At 36.0% G+C, this 23880-nt stretch overlaps 1 protein-coding gene across 2 annotated transcripts; it reads left to right on the forward strand.

Annotated features, from left to right (window-relative positions):
- Window positions 1-4061: 4061 nt before the first annotated feature.
- Window positions 4062-22919, forward strand: LOC134652886 (orcokinin peptides-like). Of its 2 annotated transcripts, XM_063508078.1 has the most exons (7): window positions 4110-4245; window positions 11422-11505; window positions 13838-13886; window positions 15464-15563; window positions 17538-17627; window positions 19441-19560; window positions 22745-22919. In XM_063508078.1, the coding sequence occupies exons 2-7, from the start codon at window positions 11422-11424 to the stop codon at window positions 22869-22871; spliced, it is 570 nt and encodes a 189-aa protein (XP_063364148.1). In that variant the 5' UTR covers window positions 4110-4245; the 3' UTR covers window positions 22872-22919. The 2 variants fall into 2 exon arrangements, with proteins under 2 accessions (XP_063364147.1, XP_063364148.1); XM_063508077.1 differs by lacking the exons at window positions 15464-15563; window positions 17538-17627; window positions 19441-19560; window positions 22745-22919 and adding an exon at window positions 14570-15296 and having other exon boundaries at window positions 4062-4245.
- Window positions 22920-23880: the final 961 nt, after the last annotated feature.

The raw sequence follows: 23880 nt of genomic DNA on the forward strand, positions 1-23880 counted from the left end.
CTAAAAAAATATTTATAGGTACACTCGTATTACGTTTTTTGAAGAGAGACGTTCAAGTGAGGACTTGTAAGGCCTGAGTGGACGCTCGAGTTGGGCGTGCAGCGGGGCGGGGCGTGCGGCGTGCATGTTAAACAAATGCAAACGTATAGGAGCGGCCTTAGTGCACGCTGCTCAAATTACTTGTGAGCCCGACGCCATGCTGCACGCCCCGCCGAACGCTCCGCTTCGAGCGTCCACTCAGGCTTTACACTTAAGGAGGTAGTCGGTGTGACTTGTGACAGGAAATTGTCTAAATATCAAGGTTTCGTGCACAATCCTACCATTTTTGTATGAAATATGGACATTATCAGTTAGCGATATCTCCAAGCCATCCGTGTGGCTGAAAGGAAGATGCTGAAGTGGAAGTCAGCTCCCAAGGTAGGCAGGACCAGAAACAAAAATACCCGTGGAAGTATAAACCAATAAGCTCCAAGAAAGTCAATTCACGCCAGAATACGCCTTTAAGCCTCTCCCTACATAATTACGAAGAAACAAAATAAACGGTAAATTTTACAAACTTCGAAGTGCAAGATCTGAAAAACTCGCTTTGCTCGGAATTGGCCGGTGACAACTGCCCACTTGTCTTGTCTAACTTATCGCAGTATATTATTTGCAAACCCGAACTTACTCTAAACACCCTATCGCACTTAGCACAGTAGCAGAGCTGGCCAGAACTTTATAAGTGTAGGTACTTACCTATAAGAGGATTTCGAACGAAACTTTTATGAGGTACCTTTATGGAAATTTCTTGAGTGTAGTATAATGACAAATTAGATGGATGTGTTAAAATATAATATAATATACAGGATGCTTCCTGTAACAGGAGCAATAAATTAAACTAAAGGCTGTACTCCTCAAACTGACCAACATTTGTTCAGCAACTTTTAAAAATTATGAATCCTTTAGATTTCCTCTTTTTCATACAAAATAAATATTGCCTTCAATGTACGCTGACATCAGTGTGTTTGACGTTGCTTGTCACGCTTTAAACATAACAAAATATGCGATACATTGCGTCTTAGAATAAACTTTAAAGTGTAATAAAAATCAAAACACGAGTTATTTTCAAAAGTTGCTGAACAAATGTTGGTCACTTTGAGGAGTACAGCCTACGGTTTAATTTATTGCTCATGTTACAGGAAGCACCCTATATAATATCAGGTAAAAGCGAATTAACGGCATGAAACTTACCTACGCCAAAATTATATTATGGAACAACTTGTTTTGTGCTTATAGCAGTTTGCGGTTTCTATACATGGGTCACAAAGCTTGTCAACTACAATATGCTTGTCAAACATCAAATCACTCTTGACGTGATTTTAATAGCTATTTCACTTCTCGCCTCATTGTGTAGCTGTAGCGCTACGAAACCCTAAGTCATGTATGTAGTACTAAGCTACGTTCGTAATTGTACGTAACCACAGAATAAATAATAGTACTAAGTACAGAAGACTCACTCTCTAACAAAACGCGTCTGTTACGATCAGCACAGATATGGCCGCTAGGTGGCCACAGCGCCACGCGCGGCTTATGGCTTTCCCCAAAATTGGGGCCGAACGGATGTACTTTTAGCTACCTGTAGCAAAGCGACGAAATCGCGGAGTGAGACACGCCTGATGTAACTAAGCCGCGGCGTAGTCCGTAGCATATAAGCGTTATTTAGCGAAAATATGGGTAAAGCTGTAGAGGTTGTATGTCAGTCTTTGTATAATATGGAGTGGAGTCTTTGTGGAATATCTATGTCTGGCGTGATATTGATTCGCATCTATGAATCAGTACAGTACCTCACCGACATATCAACGTACGTAGGATGTTCTATTATACACTGGATCTGAGCCAGTAATACCTACAAGCGAAAAGCATTCAATATCAGATTATACACGTCCGAATGCCACTTAAATTATAATCGCAGTTACCAGTTGTAAAACGGTTATGCATCATCAAGATTATGTGTTCTCTAGTCTAGTGAATCTACTTCGCGACAAATATCTTTGAAAATGGTTATAATGTCTCCTCAGTGTTTATACGTTCCATTTTCTTCTAAAAATATTATTTACCGATGAAGTGTCTTTTAAACTATGTATCTTAAAGCGACCACACGCTTGTTACACAACACAAACAAGTTAAAAGACGTCTCAGAGGTCACACAAATGGGTGATTCTTAAATTATGTCAAAAAAAAATTATTTTCATAAACGTTTTTATTTTTCACATATTATTACATATATCAAAAGTACATACAAAAAGCAATTTTTTGATTCATATGGTCAAGCTTAATACCCTCAGGAAAGGTAAATAAAATGAGTACATAAACACGGTTGTGACAGTGTCCCTCAGTCGTTACATTTCGGCATTTTGGTGGCCAACTCGGCTATTTTGATTTTAGTAGTTATTTTAACATAGCCTAAGTCACTCCTATGACTACGACATACCTAATGATAGCTCAGACGTTGAAATCCGTCAAACTATAAAGGCTGTAGAGCGAGACAAAGAATTCGATACAAATCATACATACATACAAGCCAAAAACATTTTTTTTACTTTGACAGTCGGGCAATAATAGCAAATGATCTGTAGCTAATAAAAATGCATTTCTGAAAAGTGCATATGCCTCTAAATTCATCAAACGAATGAAGAATGACACTGACAATCTGAATAACGTGAAACTGCAACTTACTTTGAAAACTCTAACACGGCGGTGACGCGTTAAGGTTGACCGTTTTTTCAAATGAACACAAATAAATAATTTTCGACAAAACTTCTTTCTTCAGCCATTTGTAAACCTGACAACAACACAGTGTTGCTGTTCTAAAAAAACTTTAATAAGGCTGCCAGTAGTAAAGATAAGTTTCTACCGAGTACTGCATGTTTATATTACCACGCGCGGTGGTGACGCGAAAACTAATCACAAAATGTATGTTGTTTAAAATTATATAATTTCGTTATAAATCCATACAATTTTTAAACAGTGTTGTAGAACAAGGATTAGTGTTTTATATTTGATAAAAATTATTGCAAAATCACTTCATATTTAAAAAAAAAATCAAATATCACCAAATCTGGGGAAGTCACACTACACGGTCCGTGACATTTCGCACTTGTAATTTTTATTTTATATGTTTCTAAACCTCTTAGGACAATACATTTAGGTTGACCTAAAACTAGAGGTAAATTGCTAAGTATATTGATATAGAGTTTACTTATTTTCACAAAAATACATGCTATTCTTACGTGTTACACAAAAAATGCATAAGAATAAGAATCACCCAAATATATGCACAGGCACTACCTTTTTTAACTTGAACTTATCTCTACGTCCGATCAATCAATATATTTTATAACTTGTTACGAAGTTTACTAAACTTTGTGTATCGAGTTATGTTTAACTCTAACTGTCAATTAAAAGTCACAACCATCAACTTAACTTTTATTGTACAAATTTCCATAGAAAATATGTATGTTTAGTTTTTTTAACACTCACTAGAGTAACGGAAATGCGTATACGTATGGACATTAAATTTTTGAGCAGTGTTACAAAATAGATAAAATACTGATGGGTTATATAACTCATTTAAAATATTTTATTTGTTTTAAATATATATCGCGTTATATCGATTCTAACAGATAATGCACAGCTTAAACCAATAAAAGTAGCACATTAACACTCGGAACTTAATTATATTCTTCGAATGTTGTAGACCTTAACTAACAAAGGAATTTTAGAAATTCATCCCTTAAGTAGGGAAAAATTGGACTCAAAGTTTTTAACAACTTCTACCCGAACAGAGTCGCGGGCGGAGGCTAATTATTTTTATTATAAAATTTTGATTAAGTACAACATTTCTTTTAATGTCTTGATGAATATGAATTTGACTGTCATTTCTTACTTAATTTAAATTAGTACGTAATTGTTAACTTTACATAAAACTCAGACGGGAAATCTTGAGCGATTTTTTTCAACTTGTAAATGCTTCTGAAGTTAGCCTTAAAACCAAAAACTATATAAACTTGTAAATTGTTAAAAGGCGTGTATCAGTGCCTATGATATTTAATAAAGTGAAATAAAACAATTGACGCGAATTTTTACAGTGCAAGGCAACGTGGGGCGTCGCTCCGCCCAGCGGCTGGTATATAAGGGCGCGCGGAGGCCTCCACGGCACATCGCCACCAACCACCGCCGCAGCCAGCCACCACCAACACCACTGAGGTACGCTAATTTTTATGTCGTATTTTATGCCAAAAATAAATATCTAAAAGCATTATAACGTATTTTGTGCCGGGTATGTATCGTTTGTAAAAAGTTAGGCAACTTGAAAACTTTTGACCGAAACTTAATTAAATGTTATACATTTTTGATAAATTGAATTACTGTTCCTGTATTAATAATCCAAATTATTTTCTTTTTCGTTACATAGTCATGCAAAACAGCCAAAATTCGGTGATAATTTCTAAAACAGAAACTTTGTACAAAAGTAAATGTCAAATGGTTAAAACAGCAAAACTCTAAGAAAACCAGGATGTGCAAAAACTCATCAACTTGATTTATTTTCCCTTCATATAATATTAGAAGAAGAAAAAACAATTCAGTGCAATACAGTTAATAAGTAATAAAATAACACCAGTAACACGTGCGTCAATAAATCCTATAAGTTACAAAGTACTGAGTATTTATAAATACCGCATGTGGTAAGAAAGTGATCCGGAAAGTGATATTCTGTTACTGACTGTGCCTAAACAAGACTAGTGGTAGGGGCAGTGTCAACAGGTGTTGCTCCCTTGTACAGCTTGTGCTGGCTAGAGTAAAAGGCATAAAAAAAAGGTTTGCTGGGATGGTATTTAGGTATTTCAGTTGAAATAAAACTTAAACTTACAAAATTTGTTATAAGATTTAATAATTTCCAAAAAACGTGTTTCTTGAACTCGAATTGTTTAAAAATGTAAGCTGCGTGCTTTAATAATGTACGTTTTAAACAGACATAAGGTTTATTCGGGTAATTCCGGAAATCGGGTAATCCCGAAAATCATTGTAAAATCACTCATATTCCGTTGTAGTAAGAGTCAGCTTTCGGAATTATCCGCCACTATTATTCGTCATTCGGAAATACCCGAATATACCTTACTCGTATTTTATGATATTTTGTGAAACTGAACGCCCTGTTTACGGCTTTCAGGCGGGAACCAGCCATTTAATTTGTAGTTATTTATCAGTTAAGTGCATACAATGCTGCTTAAATTTTCCATTCATTTTTTTTCATAAATACTGTACCTTCTCAATTTTAAGTGTGTCAGCAACAAAAAATAGAATATCAAAATAATGGCACGATATTCATTTTCTTGTTATCTATAGTAATAATAATAAAGTTCTTTATTAAGATAACCAAGATCCACAGTATATTGTTAGTTACATATATTTTATGTTTTACTTTTATTTTATTTTATGTTTTATCTATGGTTGTTTAGATATATTATTTATTTATTTGTATATGTTTATTAACTTTCTCCTACACCCACCCCTACAGCCTACACTGCTTTTCACAATAACCTTCGCTAAAATGTAACTATAACGTTTGACGGCGAGACGTGCTCATACTTTTAGAAAATAAAGCAAAAATATTATGCTCTATGAAAATAAGTATATGTTTTGCCTATTTGACTATATTGCTATACGATTAATTACCCGACTACGGTAACGCAAAAGGAGGGTTATGATTTAAATCATAAATATCTGCCTTTTTGTATCACTGTATCGTTGTAAAGCATATTTCTCCGGATCGCATTACCCAACTTAAAGGCTATCGTGGATGTAAATCTTAATTAAGAGAGACCGATTTTGACACGGTTATATTTAATCGTCCCTCGGGAAACTCAAGACATAATGTCTTCTCAACCCTGTGGCTTTTTAAGTTAAATTGAAGCCTAATTATTGTGAATACTAATTCTAATACACATATCATATTGATGGTCACAATTAGCTTTAAATATACAAATTTATGGTCAGCAAGATTAATTTAAAAGTTTGTCTGGACTTGGAAAGATTCTGGTCAGATAATTTCTTATTAAGACGACTGCAACAAGCTATATTTGATAGGGTAAGTTCACTAGCTATGAACATTCCAGATGGCTGCATACATAACTTTAAATATATCAAAGCCAGAAAATCAGTCAAACGCAACTAATGCTTTTAATTAAAGGACATTGGAGATAGATGAAAGCCTGGCTAACACATAGAGTCGATTGATTATTACATTTAAAATTGGTTTATAAAATAATACGAGCAATTCTTGCATATTTATTTATTTATATATATTTCGGGGATCTCGGAAACGGCTCTAACGATTTCGATGAAATTTGGTATATGGGGATTTCGGGGGCGAAAAATCGATCTAGCTAGATCTTATCTCTGGGAAACCGTATTTTTGAGATTTTATATGTTTTCCGAGCAAAGCTCGGTCTCCCGGATATTGAATATTTATACAGCATAACTAATGAAAATTAATGAGAAGTGAAGCCCCTGGTTTAACAGAAACAACTATTGAATATACATCGTTAGTGAACCAAAATATATTGCAACATTTAGAAATATTCCAAAATGCATTTATAACCACATTTCTATAAAAATACATCTTCATGCCTTTATTACATCTAACGTTAAAGGGCACAGAATCTCTATTTTAATCCTCTCTCAACAAGCCTACTATGTTTAAAAATAGAAAAATATATGTCAATTGTATAAATTACGGTTCATTTATTGAGATATAAGGTAATTGTCGTGATTGGCTGCACGTGTAACTGATACTTAACTCGATAACGTCAATAAAGTCGTGTGGGGAAGGATGAAATATGCCGACAGGCTCGGGAGACGCTTCCGATAAATTACTACGACACGCTTCTCAGTCGAGGTTCCGCCTTAGCGGAGGGAAGGTCGTCAAATACCGATGTTTTGCAACATTACCGCGGTATTCGGAAAACAAGATCCGTTCTAGAGAAGATAACGGTACGATATGTACTAGATACCTGGTAGTTTAGATTTCAACTAGATATCTTTTACAGCTCAATTCGGGCAACCAATGTCACTTTTACGTTAAATTATCGTATTAAGATCGTTTTAAAATCGCTTTGATATCTAAAAATACATAACGAGACCTTTTAGACATTGTGGAAATCGTTCAAGAGTATCTCCAGAATCGCGGAAATGTCAAATTTGACAGGCAAGATCTTAAAAATATCGTTGTCGTATCTTGGTGATGTCTAATAGATGTCTAGTTCAAAATCCGAATCGGGCCCTTAGTCGTGTGCTTTTCCAGGTTAATTGTATGCTTTTCAAAGTTACTATGATCAGGTTATTGTTATTACGTCTGTTTATTTATCTAGATACTTATATTTGGTTAAAGTTAACTAGGTACTTCTAAAGGTAGGTACTCGGATCGTATCTGTGTAAGATGTCCCCCTAATATATGTATATTTATTATTTTATTACATGTTTTATCTCTGAGACGCAAATGATTTATGCATATTTCAAAATAGTTTTAACAATAGTCTAATTTTGGTTTTATATTTTGTTTTATACACTACGTATTAAGTTTAGTGACTGGTTTAGTGTTCCTGAGAAAACAATTAGAAGCTACCGTTCCAGTAAAGATGCGCGTTGATGTCTTTCCAAACATCTTAGAAGGCTAATAAGTAACCGTTTATTTAGTGATTCTACAGCAGAAAAAGTGGATCATGTCCGACCTTTCATATGCATACGGTCATTAGGTGGTCTGTGGTGATATGGAGATTTCCGAGAAAATCCATTAAAATGTCGCGTCGTAAGTTTTGTGATTGTTGTAAGTAACATAGTTTCTTGAAAATAGCCAAAAAATATTATTTATAGGACTCAACAGAAGTGTACCTACCATGTAGATTCCAAACAAATTGACTAAAATTATCGTTCAAATATTGTATTTCCAAGAATAACAAAAATAATATCTAATCGACTCTAATTTTTTCCAATCATAATCAAGGTTTTCATGAGAAAACTTAGGGCCCGGTTCCGATTTTGAACTAGATATCTATTAGACATCACCAAGATATATCAGTGTCAAACAACTGCCGTATTTGAACTTCAAGATATTCACAAGAGACGACACGTACTAGATCCATTCTAGATACGTTATAGTTTAGATTTCAACTAGTTCTTTTTTGCAGCGCAATTCCGGCAACCAATGTCACTTTTACGATAGATCGTGTTAGATATCTATTAGATGTGAATTGGATCTCTAAGTAATATCTTGTGGAAATCGTTCAAGAGTATCTCCAGAATCGCGGAAATGTCAAATATGACAGGTTAGATTTTAAACATATCGGTATCGTATCTTGGCGATGTCTAAAAGATATCTAATAGATGTCTATTACAAAATCCGAATCGGGCCCCAAGTGTCAAAAGTGACGTATTTGTTTGAAGAAACGTTACTATTGACACTTGTTTGACACTGACATATCCAATCCATATCGTTTCAATATCTAGTATTTGACGTATCTTAAAGTTCGAATATGGCTGTAAAGACTGCATTGCAATTGACAGATCCTAAAATGGGATTTCGGATAGCCTGTATGTAAAACAAATTTTTAATATATACCTATATATTTTATATTATTATTTTCACCAATTTTGCGTTTTAAAAATTAACTACCACCACGAGACATCTTTGCATATGACCTCCCACTTAGATACTCAAGTATGCAAATTACTTTAGGAAAAGTAGGATTTAGGTAGAGGGCTTATACCTTCCTAATTTTAATCGTAGCTCCTATTTCCTGGTTAACTGCCCATAAAATTTTGTGAGGTCATTAAAATTTTAGAAACAAAATATGGCAAAATGCCTACAACTGGCTAAATACGATTATTTAACTATAGTGTGTATTTTCTTACCTTCCAACGTTTTGAATGTATCCTTTCCTCACAATTACTCAGAAATTAGTAAGCTATTCAAACTAAGATCATAAGATCTTAGAGTCAGGAAATACATTTATTGTGTAAACTGATGGGCACACAAGTTCCACTATATTTGTACTTTTTAGGGTTCCGTACCCAAAGGGTAAAAAACGGGACCCTATTACTAAGACTACGCTGTCCGTCCGTCCGTCCGTCCGTCTGTCACCAGGCTGTATCTCATGAACCGCGATAGCTAGACAGGTGAAATTTTCACAAAAGATGTATCTCTGTTGCCGCTATAACAACAAATACTAAAAATAAAATAAAATTAATATTTAAGCGGGGCTCCCATACAACAAACACGGTTGTTTGCTAAATTTTTTTGTTGATGGTGCGGAACCCTCCGTGCGCGAGTCCAACTCGCACTTGGCCGGTTTTTTTTTAAGTTTTTACGTCTGATAGGTGCATATAGGTATAATTTGCGGGCATATTTCGAACACAAATATAGTCCGACCATGCGAAGTTTTAATGCCAAGTGCTACGCCAAGTATGGAGCTTAAAGGCTACATGCGTTCTTGCTGTCAGGTTTGTACAAAGTTAGCGTGGTCAGAGCCTATACGCTCCCTATAGATGTCACATAATGTAAAGGCGGAAGGGCAAAATTCTAACTGATAGTTTTTCTTTTCGTACGTAATCGGTGCATACGAGAAATAATTCAAAGACTAAAACTTTAGGTACCAAACACAATAATTAGATAAGTTCATTAAGCGTGGACACTAACACTGAGACTGCAGAGAGGACTATTAGTAGGAGTATATTATTATTCACACCAAAGGAATGCAATTTATACAACTTTATGAGATGGTTTATTCATTCTGCGGTCTTCAAATGTCGCGATAAAATTTAAATTATGACCATACTAACAAATACGTCTAAAAGCGGGCATACCTTATTTTTATGTATGGGGAACTATGTGAACTATAATACGATACAAATGTTGATATGTAATTAACCGCCTTCATTTAGATATATAGACATATAGTTGTATATATGAAATGTACCTAATTGACGTGTAAAACTATGTTTAATAAAGGAATAAATGAATCATCATCTTCCTCGCGTTGTCCCGGCATTTTGCCACGGCTCATGGGAGCCTAGGGTCCGCTTGACAACTAATCCCAGTAATTGGCGTGGGCACTAGTTTTTACGAAAGCGACTGCCATCTGACCTTCCAAGCCAGAGGGTAAACTAGGCCCGTATTGGGATTAGTCCGGTTTCCTCACGATGTTTTCCTTCACCGAAAAGCGACTGGTAAATATCAAATGATATTTCGTACATAAGTTCCGAAAAACTCATTGGTACGAGCCGGGGTTCGAACCCGCGACCTCCGGATTGCAAGTCGCACGCTCTTACCGCTAGGCCACCAGCGCTTCTAATAAAGGAATAAATGAATGAATGAATGAATGATTCATAAAATCTTATAATATCAAGTCACTGCAAACCACTGCAAACTAAACTGGAAAATAGAAGTCGTCCGACTTCAATCACTCTTTTAATGTTTGTTGTAGGTACATTTGTATTTATTTTCGACTGCATCAACACAATACTAGTCTCTAGGCGATAATACTTACTTTAATAAGTATAACAACTAGCAGTACAAAGTATCAAACTCTTTTATTCTACTGCTTTTAAAAAATAACGAGCAGAGTAATTAAAGCACTTTACACCAGACCCTGAGGTCGCGTTATGGGTATTTTTTATTAAAGTTTACTTCTATTTTCAAGGCTTTAGTGTATATTTTTCAGGTCTTACGTCTTTTTTAAAACCTCTCTCTCAAGTTAAAACATGCAAGTATGCATTCTTAATGAGCGCCGCGTGAAATAAAAGGAAACAGGACTAAGGCAAAATAATTTTAACCGCCAGAGTCTGATATATAAGACATTACATATCCAGCTCATTTCGCCACAGTCTGATAAATAAGACAAAGATCTGATTTGGTTTTTAAAGCACATTTATAACTCCCGTAACTATGCCAACCTTACTCTGCGTGGTACAATTACTGTCGGTGGCGACACGAGCACGCTCGATCAAAAATTGCTGGCGGTTAAAAGGTTAAAAGAGGATAAGGCTAAAGCTATAATCAAAAAAGACGCTGTAGTTTGTACGAGTAGTATTCAAATAAAATCGGAACTAAACGTGAATTGAGATTTTTTGTTTAGAGTTGAAGTGGGAAAAAATAACGCCAAGATCAAATCCCTGCCTACCATGGATAAAGGTAATTTACTGTTTACTGTACATAATTGATCAGAAGGGATAAACTGTACATATTTAGACTGGTAACTCAAAAATTATAACCAAATATGACAGTCACAGATTAAGTATGTACGCTAAGACAATACTGCTCGATCTATAGTCACTATTATTATAATAGTATTTTGGGTCTTTGTTTTATTATATTTGTTTCCTTAGATGACCATGATGCGTGTTGCCGGCGGAGCGCTGGCCGTGACTCTCGCGGCTCTCCTAGTCTGCTGCAATGCTGACGCTCATCAGGTACTCAAACAAATATGTACTTTAAGTCTTGCCCAGAAAATGCATATTTCGTTACCACAGTAATCCCCATTTAACTTTACTTATGGTTGTTGTGCGGAGACTACAATTCCATGAAGTTTTATGGGCCTTCCGTTTCTAGAATTTCTATTGAGAAGACTAGGATGTTAAATAAGATAGCATTTTTAGGGTTCCGTAGCCAAATGGCAAAAAACGGAACCCTTATAGATTCGTCATGTCTGTCTGTCTGTCTGTCCGTCTGTCCGTCTGTCCGTCTGTCTGTCCGTCCGTATGTCACAGCCACTTTTCTCCGAAACTATAAGAACTATACTGTTGAAACTTGGTAAGTAGATGTATTCTGTGAACCGCATTAAGATTTTCACACAAAAATAGAAAAAAAACAATAAATTTTTGGGGTTCCCCATACTTCGAACTGAAACTCAAAAATTTTTTTTTCATCAGACCCATACGTGTGGGGTATCTATGGATAGGTCTTCAAAAATGATATTGAGGTTTCTAATATCATTTTTTTCTAAACTGAATAGTTTGCGCGAAAGACACTTCCAAAGTGGTAAAATGTGTGTCCCCCCCCCCGTAACTTCTAAAATAAGAGAATGATAAAACTAAAAAAAATATATGATGTACATTACCATGTAAACTTCCACCGAAAATTGGTTTGAACGAGATCTAGTAAGTAGTTTTTTTTTATACGTCATAAATCGCCTAAATACGGAACCCTTCATGGGCGAGTCCGACTCGCACTTGGCCGCTTTTTTATATTTCACACTGCAGCTAGAAACGCATCAGAATAACTGGAAACTTTTATATTTAAGACCTTTTAAAACTCGAGCACTGTATATACGCTTGTAATTATATACGTGATTGTAACATACACAAAATAAAACTACATAGTTAACAAACTGCAGATTTCATGTTGCTTATAATTCTTATAAATGTTCTTAAAACTGAACATCAAAGAATACCCCGAGAGAATTGAACATAAATCAGTATTAGCTAGGTTATACATACATCTCTAGCTGTGTATGTAAAATGTGCCGCGAATTAGTTGAGGGCCCAAGACGATGTTGCGGGTTTACTGTTGCTATACGCTGGGGTCTCTTGTTAGTCTTGTTACGGAAGTAGCGCTACTTGGAACGTGTTAATTAATCTTATGTACGTACATCGGGGTTTTCGGAGCGGGAATGTTTTACACTAGCCAAATACTGTAAAAAACGATACTAATTTAACATTTCAAAGCACATTTGGACCTTACTACCTACGTTTAATTCATAGTTTGGTAATTATTTTACAATAAACAAAGTTATAAATACACGAAATCATTCCCGCACCGAAAACCACGATGTATATTTATGTATCGTTATAATCATGCACAATTGCGCCATACAAGCAGGCAGGCAGGCAGGATACAATATTTTTGTAGAATAATAGTTCCTAGAATACGTAATTTAGTTTTGCTTGTCTGAAATAAAAAGAACAGTTGTGTTTTGCTACTAAAAAATAATGTTGATATAATATGCTTTTTGGTTAGACAAGATGAATTATTTATTAAATTATTCGTTTTTATTCGAATATAAATAACTAGGATATTATAATTCTCTCAATGTTTTAATGGGTAACTCAGGTAACTCATTCGTGAAACAAGCCGGAAATATAAAATAAATATACATCGAATATTTTTAAACATATATTTTGCCTTCCGCTAATTTATCAAAGCGTTCTCAAATAGCGTGCTCAATTCTTGAGTAAACAAAACTTATACTAAAATAATACAAATTTTATGTAAAGAGAAGTTAAAGGAAAGGTATATAAGTATTTGAGATGTATTTCGACTCTAATTTAATACCCATTACTTGTGACGTTTATGCTAAGTGGTATATTGTTGAAACTCGAGGTATTGCCCTCTATTTTACTCGGTCTAAAGAAGGTCATAACATAATAATTATAACTTGTAGACTCCTCGAATCATCAAGAGCTTTGCGGGCGCTCTGTTCCGACGCGTATAATAACTAGGTAGTTAAGCCCCAATCAGATATTTAATCTTGGGGCTTCATACTCAAATAACAACTCGGACTGACGAGCTTATGACGCTTTTCCACAATTCCCCGCAAACAAACCAAGCTTAATAAAGGTCACAAGAGCTTTTTTTATCAACCACATACTCCAAAAGACAATATCTGCTAATAAATTAATAGGTACTTACACTTTGTTGTGTATTTTATTGCGCAGTCTACTCTTTATATATTAAATAAGATGTTATGAAAAAGTTTTAACCTGAATTAATTATGCAAGTTGCTTTCTATTGAATGTTCACCAGGAACAGGACGTCAGCGCCGCCGAGCACAACTCCGATCGCTACGACTCCGGTAAGATCCGACACAACTTTCAATTATCACAGAATGTTTTCACATAAAGAGTGACTTTACTTCTTTTCGCACACTGGGTATGCCAATGAGATTTTCCTAACACACCTCCACAACTTTTACACTTACCCTACACTTTTACCCACTTAACAACACGAAGCATAATATTTTTATCACGAGTTTTGTTTCCAAGTTAACGCCAATCGCATATCGAATGGTGACTCTGTTTGTTTCCCTTTACCCGCATTCGCACTAACCAAAAGATACACGAATATTTCTTTTTTGCACAAAATTTTCACTAGCTTTTTAAACCTCGTATATCTTTTTAATGAATTATGAACTTTAGTAACGTGAAAGCAAGTTAAATAATTTAATGCGCTATTTAGTAGCCACTTTTCAAGTTTCACTTAGATACGAGTTTTGAAAAGTTCGCATTTGACATGTTTTGTTTTGTAAATACACCCACCTGTGACCTGATACCTGTGTTTCTTCCGGTGATGGATCTGCGCACCAATCATTCACTGATCCTTCGCACAACGATTAATCACAGTCTCACAACGCTTCTGTGCACTGTGCATCCGTTTTCCATTTAGAGTGGTAAGTACTATTTTATGATTACGCACTTTATACTATGATTCATGTTTGACCTTAATCTGTACACATGTAGATTTGCCGGTTTGTTACAGGGTATAAACAAAAGGAAGAGCTGGAGGATTTCATGCGGTTCCTTATGCAATACGACAACGCATTTGGGGATCGTAATTTGGTAGGTATAGGCGGAACCGGGTTGGTCGGTAGGAACTTGAACGGAGTGGGAGGCTCAACAATGCTTGGCAGAAATCTAGACGGTATCGGAGGATCCAGTATGCTTGGCAGAAACGTGAATGGCGTCGGGGGTTCAACTCTAATTGGGAGGAATCTTAACGGCCTTGGAGGTTCATCTATGCTTGGAAGAAATGTTAACGGCGTTGGAGGTTCTACTCTTGTTGGGAGAGACGTTTACCCCCAGAGGCAGACAAGGTTCATAGATTCTCTTGGTGGAGGAAACTTCGTAAGAAACCTTGACTCTTTGGGCGGCAATAGCTTTGTGAAGAAGAACCTAGATCAGCTCGGTGGGCCGAACTTCGTCAAGAGGCACATCGACGCTCTGGGAGGCAACAACTTGCTTAGAAACTTAGACTCGCTCGGAGGCAGCAACTTCGTCCGCCAGCTAGACGCGCTCGGCGGCGCTAACTTTGTATAATCGGCCAAATTAATACTTACTACAGTTAAAATGTATCTCCTGTAACATACGTATACCTACCTATCATTCGTCATCGTACAACGCAACATGTGATACCTTGAAATTATTTTTGTTTAAATGTCAATGTTAGATTCGATCTACATAACATAGAAATAAAGTTATTGCAGACACATTCGCCTTTTATTCCCTTTTGTATAACAGTTCCTTTGGAGGTAAGAATCATATTTTTGGATTGATATGACATGATTTTAAACGTTTTCTGGCGGTAATATAACCGTTACCTCCAGCTAACGTGCCAATGTGTGACTAATCTTAAATTTGATGACGTGATAACTAGGTCACAAGGCCCCAAGTGAGGAGAGTAGTCTCGTGAGGCAAGTTCGTGAAACTCACCACTCTGGTCTTCTGCCTTACCTGGCTCGGCGATACGACAGCAAGTAAGTCTCACCAATCAATGTATGTTTCTACTTTTATCTATTGGTCTGACAGCAAAGGAAAATGACACGTTGAATCGTAACTTAATGAAAATACTGAATTACGCGGCATCATAATGAGCCGAGTGACATCTAAAACACTTGACTATGCTATATCATGTTGTAATTTTGTCGCTTACCTTACACCGTTTTTATTCAATAATCCTCATCAGTATCATCACCATGAGTTATTTGTTTGTCATTCGGATTATACAACGTAACGAATCAATGGAATGCGCCTATTAAACCAATTTGCAATAGCGTTGCATTGTCATATTTCTCGGAAACTCCAATAAATCGATAGGCAGATTCCCAGCTACTACAGCTGCCGGTAAATTAATCTCATTTGGGACATTACAAAACGCTAGTGGGTCAGAGTATTGAGCTGGAATGCACCTCTGTTTGTCTGAAATAAATCGGATTTTGCTTTCAAGGGTATTTTCTCCGCGCGGGGGGTAGATTATTCAGAGAAAGCGGTTGAGGCCCCGCTGCGATGCATACAATGGTCCAATAAAGTGCACATTAACTGCCTTAGCAGCATAACAATCCATATTGCCCTTAATCAATGGTAAAGAAACATTATTTTCTATGGACGCTATGAACGAATACCTTAATATTATGTAGCAAAGGCAGAATAATGTGAGGTTATTTCACATAAATAATTAGTAAGTATTTGAGTTGCATATATTTTTTCATGCATATGTATCACCCGCTCAAAATTACAGCCACTTAGACTCCACATTGTCGGCCACTTCCACATTGGCGGTATGATAACATGTCCAAAGTACGCTCGTACCTTTGGTAACAAAATTGGGTACTCAAGTTATTTAAAGGGCGCAATCGAGAAAGGAGTAGCTACACTCTAACATACCTAACATAACATGTATTTTAAATTAAATTTTATAAAAATATTTATGCCGAGTCCAGTAGGGACAGTTGCTATGGTCAAAATCGGCTAGGACATTATCATCAATCATCAAGCATTTACTTTAATTATGAATTTTATTGAACGTAAAATAAAACCAAGTACCTGCTGTGTATTATAATCAAACAATATTAAAATTTTAAATGAATTAACAGTTTCAATTTTACAAAGCCGAGCAGAGACTCGGTTGTTATTTCTCATGCCATTATCTTTATCAGTCATTTGTTAACGCCAACTGCTCATTTAATGGCCTCGCCTGACCCTCGGAGTCCTTTGTTCCGCGCTGAGATAACAGTGTTCCACGGGAGTGTTCCATGTGTTTGAGGGACAGGAGTCAAACAGTTGAACAAATAAATTGTTCAGTCACTCGAAACATGGGACAAGGGGAATAATGTCTCCGTACAGTTTGGACGTTTTAAGTATCCTTAATACACTTTTTATGCCTTATGTTATGTATGACGTATTCATCAGAAAATATGAATCTCTAAAATTCATTTTTTGTGAATGGTATCATTTTAATGCTGTTTTATCTGAAAGTTTAATAATTAACCATTTTTATTTATTTATTTTACTTTATTTCTTATTTGGCGATTAGGCACGAATCACACCAGGGGCCCGTTTCTCAAAAGCTTGTAACTTGTAATACAAGTGGAAGTCCCCTTCTAACCAAAGCGGTCAAAAAGTGATATCCGCTTGTATTGTAACAAGTTACAAGCTTTTGAGAAACGGGCCCCAGGTATTTAAAGGCTACAAAACGGTAACTCTTAAAGATATACATCTCTTATCATCGTGCACTATTTATATATCATGCACGAACGACAATATGGTATCATAGTGAAACAATAAACCTCAAGTTAGAAACTGTATCAAATGGAAGTCGTGTTAACGCATTCACTGCCAGGGGGCGTGACCTAGGAACAAACTTGTATGACGGTGGACGCACATGTGTGTCGGGGGCAGTGAATGTGTTAAATGACCGACTAGTTCCATAGTCATGACCGTTTCATTTGTAGCCCGTACAGCGACAAGCAGATGTGGGCGCTGGCGGGTGGCTACGGATATTACGGAGAGCCCCCCAAGCGCAATTTCGACGAGATCGACCGGTAAGTAGCCATTATCTGAGCTAGAATTATAGCATGTTGGCTAGCATTTTTCTATTCGTTAATATTTGAGGGCAAACTTGTTGATCACATCTGTCATGTATTTAAGTAACCTCTTCATTTTCGGAATAACAATTTTTAATAGTAAAATAACTATTTGGCATTGTTATTAGGTATACATAATTATATTTCTCCTTCAAATGAGAATTAAAATGTTACATCCTACGTGTTTACTAAAGGTAAATCGAGTTTAAATCGGGTGAAAGTTTGTCAAACAAGGATCTAAATAATTGAACTAAAACGTGACGGGTAAATTAATTAAGGTAGTGGTAAATGTTATTATCGTAAATATGGTGAAGTTTTATTAGGTTTTGACACATTTGCATATTACCTATTTATAGAGCACGCATCGCACTATTTCACGTGAGGCGTTTATTACGGTTTATGTTTATATTTTGGCTTGTTTGGAACATCATTGAAACCAAATTATCGAAGCCCATTAGGTATATGTCACTTACAATAATCAACACATTTCAATAAAGGTGACAAATATACTTCTCAATCACTAGAACCATTCATATTTCTGTGACTAGAACCCCCCCCTTACAAATAAAAGACACTTAAGCACCTCGTAAAATGTTCCCCGCAATGTCTTAAAAGCCTGAGAAATAATGTAATTATACATTAGAACAATGCTAATGAATTCAAAGAACCAGTATATTTCGCGAACAAAAAAATTGCTTGGATGTCATCAGTAGAAGTAATAGAACACACTTTTTAATTAACTGAAGTGATGCGTCACACTATCTCATTAATTAAGTCGGCTAATGCAGATTTCCATAACGCTAGTTGAAAAGGCTGAAAGAGTATCTTCACTTGTTGCGTCGGAACCGGCGGCTTGAAATCATAAAACTTTTTCGATTGTACGTACCGTTCGAAATTCTCGCACGGCATTTATTGGCAAACGAAATATAAGGATGAGGATAAAACAAATATGTAGGCCCTTTGTTTGATATATACACATAATTATTGAAAGTCATAATTATGACTAATGAAACCTTCTAAAACCGTTAACTTTCAGGATTTCCGTAAGGTTACCCTATAGATAGGTTAGGTTTGTTTTATGACAATCCTGAAAAGTTACGCGTTTCTGAGAAAAACCAAATGGTGACTAACGAAAATGCGGACAAACAATACATTATGACTTAAAACTTTATGGGAAACAATAGAGACCCGTATGATAGATAGATATATACTAAACTAAAGTATGGACATAAATATCACAACGCCGATTTTGCTATCAAAGTGCCTAATTTGTACCTGCCACTTTTACCTTATTATCTCACGTTTCATAAGGCGAGCCTTAACAAGATGTTCGGTTAATAAATACATAGGATACTATGATTATTACAATCACGGGCCTTGCAGGCGCGCATTCATGTTCAGAGTTTAAGCATTCATTTGTTTTATTTTAGTATGGCCTTGTTTTAAAATTGTCATTATTAAGTTTGTAATGACACTGCCACACTTTCTATCAAAGCCTGTGCAAAGTTAGCTTAGGCGGACTCTACATATATTTTATCTAGGAGTTGCGTATCTGTAACATGTCCGTACCTTTCCTATTAACACCTTCAGTGCCAGCGAGAGCTACGCGCTACGAGCGTAGCTGATAACACGGGAAAAACCGTATGTACCGAAAAGCGCCTACGAATATAGAACCAGCCTAGCGGGTGGCTGGTAGTGAATGAGCTAATTTAACATTTATTTACTATATTATCTTCTGCTTTCTAGAATATTAATCGTCTTTTCCCGGCAGATCCGAGCTGGGTTTCATGAGGAAGCGCAACTTCGACGAGATCGACCAAACGTCGATGCCCTTCCCCTACGCCAAGCGGTTCTACCACATGTTCGGCCCCAACTACCTCGACACCCCTGTGTAAGTTACTACCACTTAATATAGCATTTCATCATCATATCAAACAAAAATATCAAACCATATAAAAACCTACTCGTACTCAGTATGTATGGAATAAAGATGGATTAATACCTCCAGCATTTCCACAACGATGCTCTCAACCAACAGTTTCCTCTGATCTCAAGTAAATCGTCAGTTAACTTTATTAAGAGGCTTCCTTAACTGCGTTTTTCGGCACTTCCTTTCGGCCCAAAGTACTCGAGAGGTCATTAATCCCATGTAACCCCTTTTACTAAACTAGCTTCGTCGTCAACCTTAAGTATGACTGAAGTATGTAAGCTACGCACCTACGGCGTAGATTTGTAGCGCGATGAATGAGTCATTTGAGTTATGCTACGCCTTAGGCCCGCGGGGCTCATACATATTATATGGATATGATTTGATTTATAGAATTAAATTTATTCACATTCGAATTGCCTGTTCGTACCTTCTTTGTATTACAAAATCCGCCGGATGATGAGTCCAGATGGACGCGGATAAAACATATATCACTCATGCATGCAAAAAGCGTATTCATTCATACTATAGTCACGAAGAGACGAGCGAATTCTTTATGGTGTTAACGCCACCATTACCCTGCATCTGTCTGATTTTTCTTGTTGGACGCACACATCGGACATACGAATGTTCACTAAAATCTATAAATGCTCGAGAGAACTTTAATCATATTTGGAATTTATTCCATTCTGGAGTAAGCTTAGAATAGGTACCACACACATGCTCCGCTTAAAAAAGCAATTTTGCGAATCAATCTGTTTTACACATTTTATAGAACATAGCTCATCTTATATAACCCCTGAAACTTAATTTTTGCATTTTTAGGGTTCCGTACCCAAAGGGTAAAAACGGGACCCTATTACTAAGACTCCGCTGTCCGTCCGTCCGTCCGTCCGTCCGTCTGTCACCAGGCTGTATCTCACGTTGAAATTTTCACAGATGATGTATTTCTGTTGCCGCTATAACATCAGATACTAAAAACAGAATAAAATAAAGATTTAAGTGGGGCTCCCATACAACAAACGTGATTTTTGACCGAAGTTAAACAACGTCGGGCGGGGTCAGTCTTGGATGGGTGACCGTTTTTTTGCTTGTTTTGCTCTATTTTTTGTTGATGGTGCGGAACCCTCCGTGCGCGAGTCCGACTCGCACTTGGCCGGTTTTTTTTTTAATTAACAGGTCATAATTCGTATACGTGAACGTTACAAAAGTGTGCGCTGGTGTACTCACACTAGAGTGATATATATTTGAGTATAGGATCACCATTGTGGGTGATCGCGATTGATTTTATATGCTTTATCTATGTGATCTGTAGGAGTAAAGTCTATTTTTTTATTCGGTAGACTAAAATGACATTTCATAGTATGAAATGACACATGATGTTCATACTATGAAATGTCATTTTAGTTTACGGAATAAAAAAGTAGACTTTAGGTAATATACAATTTATTGCCATGCAAGAACGAGCTAAAGGCTTAGGCAAATCGGTATAAGTTTGGACCTCGAGGTCCCGTTAGATTCGCTCTAGGGAATACTCCCGGGATTGAATGGGAATTTCCGGTTTCGGGACTGAGTTTGTTTAAAAAACTAGTACTGGGACCACAACCTAATTGGCTTTTAAAAAACTCAACTCACTCACGCACAGTCAATGGAAACACCCGTTTCTAGAACATCCGCTATTTTGTCAGTTAAGTGACTTGAAACCTTATTATTTTCTAGCTTTTAGTAACACTAATAAACCTTAATAGAACACAGGTGCCCCTTTTAGTTGGAACTAGCGCATCATTTGCTTCAGTGAACCCAAAATGGCAATTGAAAATGTCCCAACTTGAATTTGAAATTTCGTTCTTTACTCATATTATTTTACTCGTGCGAGTCAGAGAGACTGCTAAATGAATCAAAGTACAATGTTTAATTATGTTTTTCCGCTTTAATATTCGTTTATGAATAATTTATATTTAATGTTTACCTAATTGTACTAATTGCAATTTATTTACTTATTTATTTAGTACCTAATCGTAAGAATATGCAGAAATGTTCCTTATGCCAACTGCTTATCAAAATAAATAATAGAACAATATAAAAGTTAAGTATAATACTTATTTGTTTTGTTGTATTTTGAGGTCAATATCGCTCACTGAAATTGTCATGTCAAACAAGTTTACAAATATCACTTATTTATTAATATACAACTGTATTTCCTAGTCAGTCCAACCTTGCTAGTCAATTTAACCTACTTACAATAGTACACCTCTATGAAACATATAATAAACATACACATTTCTACATATGTACGTAAATATTAATATGTCAATATGTAAATATTTATTGACAATACAATTTGGTGCTATCAAGCTAGTTTATAGTGGAATATTTCAGTAGCTACTAGTAAACTGAACTTATATTTAAACAGTTCCGAAACTTTGAGGGCGTGAAGTACAATCGAAATGATCGCGTGCTTCTAATTTACAAATTCTTTTAACAAAACTACCAGTACTTTGATCAAACTATTTGGCTGCGCGCTAGTAAAGTAAATGTTTGATTCAACTATTACTCACTCAGTCACTTTTTGTTTAACTTGGTTTCAATTTCGTTTTCTGTCCGGTAGGTCCATCGTTTACTAACCGCTCAACGTTCCTCTAACGTTGGTAAACAAAACTGCGGATGTTAGATCGTTTTACAAAAAAAAAAAACTTGTATGAACTTCTTTGACTTCACTGTACCTATACCTACCTACTAATTATTGTTGAGTTTTTTTACTAACCTGCTTATTATTGATTTATTTCATACTCATTAACTAAATATCTCGGCAGGAATATTAAAGTAAGGTATTCTTCAGTTCCTATTAGTATTCTGAAGAATAATTATTCCATAGAATATTGTTTACAAATTATCCTCGACATTGCATTTTTTTTTTACCTTCTGGTCAATGAGAACATGAAGAGGTGCTAATTTCCGTTTTGTATTGTATTTCCGTATACAAAGTTGTATACAATACACAACTTACACACTTATACTTTGAATCTCTGCACTTGTTAAATCTCTGCATTGTTTAGAATAACCCACGACATTATAAATTTTCATCCTCTAGTATTGACTTTTCCATTGGGAAACTTGAAGCTCTGCTAATGTTTGTATTATATTCCAGGTCGATCTACGACAAGAAGAGGAACCGACCGGACTACCCCATGGACGAGATCGACCTCTCCCACTTCCCCATCGGCTCCAAGCGTTCCATGGACTCCTTCCCCCTCTCCCCCCGCGCCCGGCGCTAAACTAACGAACACATTGGCCCTTATTCTGTGATGTGCATTTATTTTTACCCTACATCAAACGGGAATTATAATTATACCTCGTGTGTGACATACACTTGCTGAAGTTTTTAAACAATTTAACATCTCTCGGCCCAATTCTTACAAGATGTCGCAGCGATACAATACCGATCTGTTAGTGTCAAAGGTGACATTTCTTCAACCAAAAATGACACTTTTGACACTGACAGATCGGTATCGTACCGCTGGGACATCTTATAAGCATTGTTCGAATTGGGCCGTATATTACATACTATTCCCGTACATGTACTAACTTTTTTGGACTGAGCTGAGATTTTGATATCCTTTTATTAATGTTACGTCCATCCATAGAATCCATAAGTACTGTTTCATTTTTATCATTTAGTGTCCCTTGTAGGGTGACTACATCGTTGCAAGATGTGAATCTAGCAACGATACTAAACTTGCATAGTGTACCAATTTCTTTGTGAACTCATTTAAATAGAACTAAGATAAATGTAATAAAAAATCAAGTGTTTAAATGGACGTTAGTTACAAAAATATTAAATTATGATAAATAAATAACTTTAACTATTGTTAAGGAGAGGGAGGTTTCAATTCTCTAGTCTAGATGTTATATCGATATTATGCAAAGATTATTATGAATACCAAAAAAGATGTACCTGTAAATTATTTTTCTCATGTTTACGTAAGATGCATGGCATGTAATACTTTCAATTTATTTATTTTTATTATAAATATATTGATTGAAAAGTCTTTTATGTTTTAATTTCAATAATCCTTCTAATCCAAAATTTAGAAATTAAGTGAATTTGAAAGAGCAGTAACATTGCGACAGATACGAGGTGAAATTTTTATCCCTAGCCATATTCTCGCCAGAAATCACGAAAAAAATATCTGCTGTTCTATAGAAAACATTGACTCTGCTGATTCACCGAAATACAGTATGAAACGGCCACCTAATGCGGTCGCCGAATGCAAATTATGAGGT

This window comes from Cydia amplana, chromosome 12 (assembly GCF_948474715.1).
Source record: "Cydia amplana chromosome 12, ilCydAmpl1.1, whole genome shotgun sequence".
Lineage (NCBI taxonomy): Eukaryota > Metazoa > Arthropoda > Insecta > Lepidoptera > Tortricidae > Cydia > Cydia amplana.

Coding starts and splice junctions, on each gene's coding strand:
- LOC134652886 (XM_063508077.1), top strand. CDS start 11,422: ATGACCATGATGCGTGTTGCCGGCGGAGCGCTGGCCGTGACTCTCGCG. Junction 11,506..13,837: donor GCAATGCTGACGCTCATCAG/GTACTCAAACAA, acceptor AATGTTCACCAG/GAACAGGACGTCAGCGCCGC. Junction 13,887..14,569: donor CTCCGATCGCTACGACTCCG/GTAAGATCCGAC, acceptor GGTTTGTTACAG/GGTATAAACAAAAGGAAGAG.